Raw genomic sequence first — 11527 nt, 5'->3', positions numbered from 1 at the left:
GGTGGCGCTGTTTCACCTTGAACGCTACAGCATGACTGGCATGAATGAAAGTCCAAAAAAACTTAAGGCAAGTTCATCAGCTTGAACCAGTGTAACCACCGGAAAGTGCCATGACTCACCTTTAAAAAGTCTTCCACAGAATAAAATGTTTCGTGTTCATGCGCCCAAATAAATCTATTACATCTATATTCGTTTCACTTTATATCAGTTATATATATATTTTTAAAGCAGAAGACCACAAACCCAGCTAGTTAGTGTTTGAATAGTATCTTGATTAAGTTTGAACATCTGAATGAGTGTTTGTGAATTTATTATAATGTAAAATTGTTATTAGCAATCACATGAATTCATTTTTAAAATTGCACATAAAATTGCAAGTTTTATAGTGTTTTTTTTGATATTTTTTTTTAAATCACTTTAAAATGATTTCTGAAAAACAATCAATCATCTATTTCATTACAACAACAAGGAAACATTATTTGGCTTATTTTTAAGTAAACTTTAATCTCTGCTTTTACATTGTACTTTCCTTAACTGTTACTCACACAAGTTGAACAATTAGAGCTGGTATTAATGTATAATTATTTGTTTAAATGATTAGTCAGTGGTTCAGTTACTGAGTAATCTTTTTCTTTTTTTTTTTCCAATTTATGAACACTTTAAAAAAAATCTTAATATTAAACATTAATTCCAGTAGAATGTTTCTTTTGATAATCACAAATGTATTTATTTATTTTATTTACATTTTAATATTAGTATCAAATAATACGATAAAAAAATACGTATTTTATCTTAAGTTTGTATATAGTTTGGCTGCCGACAGAAAAAGAAATTAATGCATCTTTGGCCTAACAAATAATGGTTTAGACTTTATTCTGAAAGGTAAAAACCGGATATTCCGCAGCATACTCTCGTTAGCTTGATGCTGCTAGCTGTAGGTTCCTCCTCTCCGTACTCAAAAGAGAAAAGCAAGCTGAAATGTCTTTTTTCGTCATTCCGTGGTGTTGAACCGCAGCTGGTGAAAGCCAGAGGACCCAAAATGTCCCCAGGTGGTTTTTTTCATTACTTTAACCAAACACTTCAAGTTTTTTTCCCCACTTTTACGGACATCTTTGAACGAAACGCTTAATTTGTTTTCAGATATCTGCGGTGAATCACGTCCTGAACAAGAGTTCTAATGAAAACACACTGAAAAAACCAAGTCGGCACGTTTACTTTCGCACAGCCTAGTTTTTTACCGTTTACCGTGTTTTCCCCCGTTATTTTTGATAGCTTTGAGAGTCTTTTTAAACTATGGCGTTCTTCGTGAAAAAGAAGAAATTCAAGTTTCAGAACCCATCTTACCCTGGAGGAGCTCACCGCGGTGCCTTTTGTCAACGGCGTCCTCTTCTGCAAGCTCCGGCTGCTGGATGGAGATTTTGTCGCTACTTCTTCCAGGTAAATACTCCTGAAAACAACCTTAAACGTTTCTTCACACATGCAAAACATTGTTTAAAGTATCATGTTGTGGTCTCATACAGTTTTGGAAGCAGTTACGGGAGGTAAAGTGCATCTGTAGACTAAGTGCATCTGTACATCTGAGCTTGCAATTACTGCAGTGTGTCTAAAATGTATGCAGGATATATTAGTATATTATTTATTACAGATTTGGTGGTTGATTTTGGGATAAAGAATGCAAAAGTTTGCATCTTAGCAGTCCTGTTATTCCCTGTGTTGTTTTTAAACCTGTTTCTGCTCTGTTTGTGTTGCACCAGCTCGCTCCATGAGTCAGATTTAAACGCTGGGTGTTGCCATGTTAAGTGGTCTATCTGTGTATCTGCATTGGCACCTCTGCTGCACTGGGCTGCCAGACTAAACACAGCAGCAGCACCTCTAAAACCAGCTCATACTGGTCAGATATCTTGGTGTTACCAGCTCTTTCAGCTGTGTCGGGGATGAGACGGGGAAGATAACTCTGATTTCTGGGCTTTTCATCTTCTCATTTGCGTCACATAACTTCAGATTTTCTTCTTCTGACCTTGATAACGTTCATAACTTTCATCTGTTTTTCCTTCCTCGTTCCTGATTTTCTAGATGAGATCAGGTGAAGGACACACAAGGTCTTTGCTTCAGTGTTTCACACTTGTTGGAGGTTGAATGGATACAGTGACTGTCTGAAGTCAGTTTAAGACCCTCCTGCTTCTCTCTCCTTCTTACAGACTGGCTTACTGAACTGACCTCATTGTGTAAAACAATATGAGGCACTACGCTGTTAGTCAGCTAAGTGCTTTATTGGCGGAGGATCTCTGAAGTGCTTTTAACCTGTTTATCAGATCCAACGATGAGACCACAATTTTCCAGATCTGCTTTCCTATTTCACTGGTTGAAATACTCTGCCTCTTTTTCTTCTTTTACTGGGATGTTTCCTCACCCTGTTTGGACCTCATGTACATACAGGCCTGCTGAACTTCAAATCCCACAGCTGACACATGTGTATGTGGGGTGGGAGGGGAGGGGGGTTCCTGTGCGTACTTAAAAAGCAGGTCATCCTCTTCATCTACCCACTCAGCCTCCCTGTTTGCACGTAGCATCACTGCAGACTGAGTGTGTGAGAGGGGCTCACAGAGGGGAAAGTAAACACACAGACAGATCGGGATCATCTTGATCAGGTTTCTTGTCTGCAGATGTTTCCGTTTTCTTACCTTTCATCAGTGTGGCGGGGAAAGCGGTTTGGGACTTCTGTGAGGAGCAGATAATCTCACGGAGGGAGCAAACCTCTGCGGTCAGAGCCCAAAACATAGTTACTTTGGAGCACATGTTAGTAAATTCAATTACAACACATTTAAAAACAACAGACAGTGACAGCAAGTGATCAAAACATAAGAACATTTTTATTCATTTCTCATGATTTAAACAGCAACTCCCACTGATTTCAAATCTTAAAGTTGGCCTGGCCAAGGCAGTAGCCATACGAGCTTAAAAAACATCAAATCAAATCAAATCACTTTTATTGTCACATCATAAAAGTGATTTGATTTGATTTGAAATGCATGAAAATGCAACAAATAAAACATGAAATAAAAGATCTCCAATGTGATATACTATATACAAATACACACAACAAAACACTAATGGTTTCCCCAGAAAAAAACATCAACGTCTCCTGATGATGCTTTTAAAATCATTTGTAGATATAATTTCCTCACCCAGGTCATTTCTAAAATAAGTCCTCAATAGAAACGCTGTGGGAATCTTTAGTTGGAACTGTACGGTTCAGCATCTTGGCCAATGATACTTGAACATGAGACTAGAGGAGTCGCGGATCAAACCACTGAACTTCTGATTGGTAGACAAGCCACTCTACCTTCTGAGACAGCTTTATTGAGCCTCAAATTTGAGAAACGCTTGTGCAAAAGCTGATGAAACTGGAAACGTGATGTATAGCAAGAAGCAAAAGCTACTCTAGTGGAATCCACTGACTTTTGCCAGTTTTGTGTCGTAATATAAACACATAGAGGTCTCTGAGGTTCAGGAAGATCCATTGTTTTTATTTTCTGCCTTCAGAGGATTGCAGCTCTCACTAAAATGTTTATCTGTCAAACTAAAGCTCCCCTCTGCTGAGGGGAAAAAAGCGAACTAAATGCCTCCCCTTTCCCTTTCTCTCGGCTCATGTCCCCTGGAGCAAGGACGGCAATGTCTGAGGCCTCTGTGCCCTCAGAGGTCACTCTCATCTCGGGTGGTTATATAACAGCTCAGTCCTTCCCTGGGATCTGTTATCATCTCTGTGACTGAAAACAAGGGCTCTCTCAGAGGAGGGGACAACAACCGTGGCACAGGGAGGCTCCCTCCACGGCGGACATTAGATTAGGGTTATGTCATAGATCTGACAAGCCCGGTCTTTGTATGCAGGGCCCCGCCTTGTTGAAGGTTGTGGACAGTTGGGGTGGGATTAACAGCGAACGTGTCCAGGGGACTGCGCTGTTGGAAGCACAGAGGGGATCACATGCTGCAAATGTGACTGTCTAGCTCTCAGAGCAGCGTGTCAGGGCTTTTTATTTAGTACAATTGGAAACTTTTTACTGAAGCCATAAAATACTCTAGAAAGTGTTTACTGAGGTAAATGGGTAACCAGAGCAGTCGCCCTCCTGTCTACGTGTCATCACTGTTTTAGCCGATGCTAGCTTGCAACCAGCGCTCTCCTTTGGAAACATGAGCCGAGAAACAAAGTGTTAACTGTGTTTTTTTTTTTGGGTTTTTTTTTTTTTTTTTTTTTTACTGTGCAAAATCAGACTCACTCAAGGCTGAGGTTTTTTTTTTTTTTTTTTTTGTGTTTTTTTTTTTTTGAGGGGGGTTGTGTGGCGTCTTTAAATGTTGTATTTTGTCTGAAGAGCAGTGACGGATGACACTAACTGGGGTTATCAAGTCAATTTCCACACTAGAAAAGACAAACATAATATATTTGGAGTCTTGTAGGCGGTGCTGCCCTGCTGGGGTGGTATTAAAGGCGACTGAGTACTATGAAGAACAATTTATTATATCATGGATTTTAAATCTCATCTGGTGGTAAAAGACTGCCCTGTGGTTTCAAATATCTGTGCGGTTTGTTAATGCTGTTATGGTGGCTTTTACATTAGTCTGAATGACCACAGCAGTGCCTTGCAGGTGGATGTTGCTCAGGTTTAAGCAAAGGGTTTAACTTTTCTGCTTAATAACCTTGTGTTTTCTCCAGAGCCCCCCTAATGTCTGCATACCTGCTGTGTAACACATTGGAGCAACTGAAACTAATAAAGGAGTGTTTTTGCAGGGGTTACTCTCAGTCTGAACTCTCTCTAATGCCACAAAGTGGGTTAATGTTTATACCAAAATATTAAATTGGTAATTATTTTTAACGGGTGCAGTAATTGTTGCCAGCTTTGTGGTTGTTTCGGGACTTACTTGGATAGTTTCAGTTTGGAGATATGTAGCTGCACCCTCCCTGGAGCAAACTGTGCAGAGCTTAGAAAAAAATTGTGAATCACTTCAAGACTTTGCATTGTCTAAGGAGACTGTTAAACATGAGCTTTAAAGTCTAGTTATTGGTGGAATAACTTGGACCCCCCCCCCTCCCCCCCCTGCTTGGTTGGACTAGTCTGTTCATAGATGTATCACAGTGATATAACACATAAACTCGTCATGCATGCACGGACTTCTTAGAAACTGAGCTAGAAACGGCTTGAAAGAGTTCAGGGAAACAGAAAACAGAGTTGTACTTTAGTTATAACCTTTTTTGGGAGTTTAGCATTCTGCATTTATCTTTATATCGTGGGGTAATTACACTGCAACGAGTATATTTTTATAAAAGTAATACAGTAAATCCCTTTCAGATTGTTTTGCTAATCGAGTGAAACGTTCCTCCAGTTGTCCTGCCTTCATGTAGATCCCAAAAAGGAATGTGAAATCAGCCCCAAGAAGCCCGTAATCACCCAATCCCTTTTTTCCTCTTATAAATCTTTCCAAATGGTTTCGTATTGAAAACCAACAAAGACTCGTTCGAATTGGATTTTTGTTTGGTGCTCACTTTTTTAGGCCATGTGAATATAAAGAAGGCTTAAGATTACTCAAAGTATTTTTTAGAAAGTATAGCTATCTGGGAGGTTATCAGCATTCGAGAGTGTCCACTGGGTCGAGTGTGTTGGACTGCTTGTGGAGAATGTGTTTTCACTTTATAGAGCTATAGAAACCAGATGGTCTCCGTCGTGATTTGGCAGAAGAACATGCTGCAGGAGTTTGCAGGCTTTATCAGCTCTGATTCTTACGGTTCAAAGTTTACATTTTGGACATTCAAGCTGATGCTTTTAATCCATGCTGCTCCTGATATTTCACCACTGCCTGACACCAGTGTGAAAACACAAACACATCAGCCCTTGATGTATTTCTCTGGCCCTGCTGTGACCATGCCTGATAGATAAGCAGCAGGAGATGGAGTGTTTCTGTGTTTCTAAGAAAAACACAGGACTTCTGCAGTGATTTGAGACTCTGAAGAAAGTGTGATCACTTTTTATGACTGCATAGTTACGCCAGTTGTACCTGGCCGACTTTTCCCTGGATCTTGTTCTTATTAAGAATAAAATCTTGTTTTTGTTTTAAGTTTAATTTACACTTCTGTATTCAGTCTGTATAGCGCCTATGGTATAGCCTGTGCAACAGGCAACACAGTTAGCCAGCATTTTCATTTGAGCTAAGTGCCAGTGTTACAACTGGTCCGCTTCTTATTCAGTCATTCCAGAAGGAGGAAATGACATGTAGTTACATTTCTGCACGGAAATTGTGTTGTAAATTAGATTTAACAAACATCTATAAATCCAACTCAATGTGACTAATGTAATTATTAGCTTTGACTGGATGCTCACAGGCCAGAGCTCTTGGAAGATGTAAAGCAGAGGGACAATTATGAATTATGGAAATTTTGCCACTATAATCATCATAGAAGTACTGTGTGTGTGCGTGCGTGTATATTCATGGCACTTTGGTGTAGTAACAATATGGACTTCCCTCTGCTCTCTGTCCCTGTGTGGGGGACATATGGGACTAACATTAACATGTCCTAATAACAAATAAAAGTCCTAATGTGACCACTAATACTTTGGATTATGTTCGCACTGATTTACTCACTTGCACTTCAGTGTATCTTGCTGGCTCAGTATTGTGTCGCGCTGCCAGCAGTACTTCCAGGATGTAGTTCTTAGGATGTTGAAGTATCATGATCCGTTGGGTGGAGATGGCAGTTTCCGGGCAGTAGTTGTCGCGCGTCACGGACACCACACTACTGCTGACTAATCCAACATATAATGATGAGTACATCAAAGGCATTGTAGCCCGCTTTAACTGTATAAATAGTTTATATCAGTAAAGAGAATCCAAAGTAGACTTCAGTGATGAATCTGTTCTCTTAGTCACAAACATCTCTGTTAATGTGTGCCACCCTACTTCTTCTGCACTCCGTGCTTTAATGTTTTATTTCTTCTACACAGTTTATAAAACTGTATCACGGGGCGTTTAGTCATTCTTTGTATCTGTAAAGTTTTGGCTCGAGCGAAAGCAGCTGCAGGGGAGTTCAGTGGAAACGTAAGCAGGAAACCATCCAGCCACCTCTGTTTTAAACCACTTTTGGCAAATTCCCACCAAAATGTACCTGCGCTGCTTTAATGCACAAGTGTGCAACCATGATGAATATTGGAGCCCCTTATTTTGTTAAGTCTACAGATGTGTGCCACGTGACAGAGAGAAGGGAACGTCCAAAACAAAAAATAAAACGTCAGGAAGACATCCAGAGAGGAGCGGGTTTGCGAGGAGAGTTGAGAAATACGACTGGGACGTGGCGCTCCTCAACAGCTGTTTCCTGTTTTCCTCTCACTTTTCCAGCGGTTAGCGCTTTGCTGGGATGTGAGGGGAGGCGCGGGGGGTGTGGCGGGGGGGTTTGGACGTTGGTGGTCTGGTATCTGACCAGGTAATCAACGTGAACTTCCTCCATACAAGGGCTTTCCTGTTGTGAAACTGATTGTTAGGGATTGCTACTGTAGAGCTGACCTTTTGCATTATCACACATGTGTGACAGCAGAGCTTCACAAAAGTTGACTGCAACCAACAAGAGACGAGAAAGTCGACTTTATCAATAGTCAGAATGACTCCAGTGTTGGGTTAAGGCCCCGAAGAGGCTCGTTGATTTGATTTCCCTTGTGGGTTTAAGATTCCAGAGCCCAGACTGTGGTGTTTAGCCGCATATAAACCCGCTGATGATTGCATCCAAATTATTATGACATTAAAATGCAAGAACTATCAGTTTGGTTTGCTTTTTTACTCCTAAACTGACAAATAGTGAAAGGAAAAATAGCCGTCAGTTTTACAGAATAACTCTTCTCGGTCTTATAATTGTTTTAAGCTTTAGGTTTAGGATGTTAGTTGGACATTACAAAAAGAAGGTTGATTTTCCAGGTGGTGTTTGACCTAAACAGTTACAGATACAGGTGAATGCAGTGGTATGCTGACATTTGCCGTTCTTTTCCTGAAAAAAGCTTACCGTTTAGTCCAGCTCAAGGTTATGTGAATAAAAGTGATACTTTTGGGTGGCAAGGTTTGCCTAGAAGAATGAAGAGGTACTTGCACTGTCTTCATCCTACACTGGTGCTAGTCTTCTGGGTTCTCTGTTGTACTTTGTTTTGCTTCCATCTGCAAGGGGCGGATGGGGTCATGGTGAAAACTGTAGCCGGCAGGAACAGGAGTTTGCCCTCGCAAGATAGGGGTCATGGTCAAAACCATCCGCTAATCCTGCTTCCATGTCTCCCACCATTTTTGCCTCGTTTTCATTAAATAGATTGGTTTAAATCTTAATTATAGAAATACATGATATGATGGTTCTAAGGTTAATTTGTATTTGTGTTAAATAATGTTTTCAGTATTGAGCAAAATGAGTAGGACTGATGTAACAAATTTCCCACGTGTGGGACTAATAAAGGTTATCTTATTTGCTGTAACTGAGCATGTTGTACTTCACTGTAACCAGGGCCAAACTACCTATGAATTTGACATTTAATTGATAAACTTCCCATTTAAACATATTATTTTCCAAGAAATACTGAATCATCAAAGGGTCCCACATGTGAGCTGTTTAATTACTACCTTTGAAGTCTACGTTACCATTTGCTCTACTCATTTCCCCTCAGTTCCCTTCACTGTCTGAAACGAGCCGTTTTAGATCCTCCCCCTTTAAGGCCACCCTCCCTGTAAGCTGACTTTCTTCTGATTGGCAGAGGGGAGATTAACATATTTGGGACGTCCCCTCATACAGAGCCAATAGTAGGACAGAATAGTCTGTTTAGAGTTGTTTTAAGCTTTAGGTTTTGGCTCACAGGGATTATTTGTACATGCGCTGACCTTGTTATGTGAAACTTTGGTCGTGTTTAATTTGAACATAATGGCAGATAATAAAGAAAAACAGAAAAATGACTAACACTGACACATTTACACTGATGATGATCAGTAGGTGTATTTTAAAAAAAAAAAAAAAAAAAAAAAAAAAAAAACACGATAAAAAAGTTAAAGCAGCTGGAGGAAGTAACTGTTGTGCTCGAATGGTTGTTAAAAGGGTGATGGCGTCAGCGAGGATCGACCCTGTGGCTTTCTGACTCCTCGCCCGTTCCTGTCCCCGTCCGTGGACTCTGCAGGATCAGTCTGCTTCCTCAGCACTCTGCCGTCTGGCTGTTTATCTGAGCGCTCGATACGACCCGACCGGGGTCCTGCCTGAATGTTTGTGTTTCTTGTGCGGCCGCGGGCCCCCGGAGCCACGCAGCCGGGATGAGCGATAAGGATCCCACTCTGCCGACATGTTGAGTCATCACATGTGAGGTCCGGTGGAGGGGCAACTCAAATCAGAGGCCACAAGTTTATATCTCAGTCTTGCAGGCTGAGTTTAGTGTGTAATCACAACTTTAATGATTGTTAGTGGAGAGATTGTCTTTGCTCTAGGGGTCATTTAGGCTCAGTTTTCCCACATTACAAGAGAACTGAACGTCTGAAGAGCAGGAACATGAACTCCAGTAATCTAGCCATGTCAGAGTTTTAATAATGTTTTTTGGCAGCTCAGAGAAGGTCGGAACAAAACTGATTCCAGTTCCTGTAACTTTAGCTCACCGTGATGGATTTATTTTTCATCATGTAAGGGTTTCCGAACAGCAGTAGCAGATGTGATTCGTAGATGCTGGTGCTTGAACCCCTGAGACACCACAAAACTGTTTGTCAGAGATGAAGCAGACTGTAAATAAATAGTCAAAATTTAAGGAAACTGTCCAAGACGACTTTCTGTGTTAACATTTTAAAAGAAGTTGGCGTTTTAGAAAATGCTTTCACCTGAAAAAGATCAGCGTTCTGCTCAAAACAAGCTGGATTAACACAGTTGCACACAAACATAAGAAAAGATATGTAAACTTGTGTAACATTGACAAGATTGTATAGAGCTGTCTTAGCCCACCACAGATAACAAAAATAACACCAAATAAATGATAAATAGTTCCTAATAAAGACAACAGAACAGGGGGTGCTGCTGAAAAGGGTTAAAACTGTGCATCGCAGCCTAGTTTCCGCCGATGTCCACCAGTAATGAGCCAGTCCTCACAGACTTCCACCAGCACAACAGTACAAGCTGTGGTTTATTTATTTATTTTCTTTATAAGTTGCACGTTTTAAATCTGTTTCCTGTAGTTCATTTGTAAACTGAAAAATTAAGTTATTTTTCATGTCGAGGCGTTCCTGTCTCACCCTTTTTCTCATGCTGTGTTTCCGGTTTTTGTCTCCACTGTATCTCCTCAAAAATACTCTGAAGAGTTACTTCATATCCTTTATTTGCTCTTCTTAGTTTTAACCTCGTTTCCTATGTCCTCTTCCTGTCCTCCTGTGCTTTTGTCACTCAGTTTGCAGATCTTATGCTTTACTAATACTTCCCAGTCTAGCCAGGATGTTACAGTTTTATTTAATCTGTTGGTCTTCTTTGGTTTTGGTTTCATTATTTGACTTCAAGCCTGTTCTCCTGTACATAAACCTAACTGTGTTTTCAGTTTGATCGATGGTAAATTAAATGTGGATAGTGATGCTCGTTGTAGAAGTTTGACAGCTTGTTTTCAGCTGCTGGAAAATATGCTTGGATCAGAGCAGATTTCTTTTATAAATACTCGTGATTTGGTTCAAACGTACCGGATGATGAAAGGGTTGCCTGCAGGACAAGCGCTTGGAAGAGGACAGGCACAGTCACGGCCTCCGTTTAGTTTTTTTTCTTCACAGGCGGTTTCATGTCCTCTGTTTATGTGAGCTCTGTCCGGCTGTGGTGAGAGCAGTTTCAGCATCTGTCTTCTGTCTCTGCAGCCTGTTTTTACTGAGCTGCAATCGCAGCACAGCGCAGAAATGCTGCTCCCATGAAGTCTTTCATTTTTGGGGGGTAAACCAAGTGTTTTTGAAGCCTGTAAAACAGTTCATATAAGGTTTATTTTAGTAAGTGAAAATGTTTAATCTGTGTCCTTTGTGATGTGTGATAGTGCACATACTTGGTAAGAAAATAGCAAAACTCAGAATGTATTCTTTACAACATTCTGTCTTTCAGAAAAAATAAGTCCTTTTTTGGCTCATGGTTAAACTTTAAGGTTTTGTTAAATCCTACTTACAAACAAATGGGATCAAAATATATTGGTAAAGTTTTAACCCACATACTGTCTCACATAACAGATTATGGATTAGGATGAAGACAGCTGATAGCTGTAACATCTTTCAACAGCTTAATTTTCTTTTTTGACAGTTTCAGTATCAAACTCTTTCCTTTTGTTCTGTTCTATATAAATTTTCATATAAGGTGAACAACAAAGCAGCAGCTGTTTGTGGGTATTTCAGTATAGCTTTAATAACAACTTGTATTTGTAGGTTTGCAGCAGTTTTGAAATTGACTGCAAGCTGTGATCAGAAGGAGTTGAAATGACGCAAAAGCTCAGGTGATGGTGCTTTCTCCCTGTCATTGTGTTTGGTGTGTTGC

At 40.3% G+C, this 11527-nt stretch overlaps 1 protein-coding gene across 1 annotated transcript in view; it reads left to right on the top strand.

Moving 5' to 3' along the window:
* Positions 1-1057: 1057 nt before the first annotated feature.
* The window catches only part of LOC120716142 (protein FAM102A-like), a 31440-nt gene continuing 20970 nt past the window's right edge, over positions 1058-11527 (top strand). Inside the window, 2 exon segments of the mRNA XM_040003538.1 lie at positions 1058-1332; positions 1334-1437. Coding sequence (XP_039859472.1) covers positions 1294-1332; positions 1334-1437 — 143 coding nt within the window. The 5' untranslated portion in view covers positions 1058-1293.

This window comes from Simochromis diagramma, unplaced genomic scaffold (assembly GCF_900408965.1).
Source record: "Simochromis diagramma unplaced genomic scaffold, fSimDia1.1 OVJJ01000583.1, whole genome shotgun sequence".
In the NCBI taxonomy this organism is placed as follows: domain Eukaryota; kingdom Metazoa; phylum Chordata; class Actinopteri; order Cichliformes; family Cichlidae; genus Simochromis; species Simochromis diagramma.
Note: the sequence above shows the minus strand (reverse complement) of the source record. Positions and strands in the feature narration are given on the sequence as shown.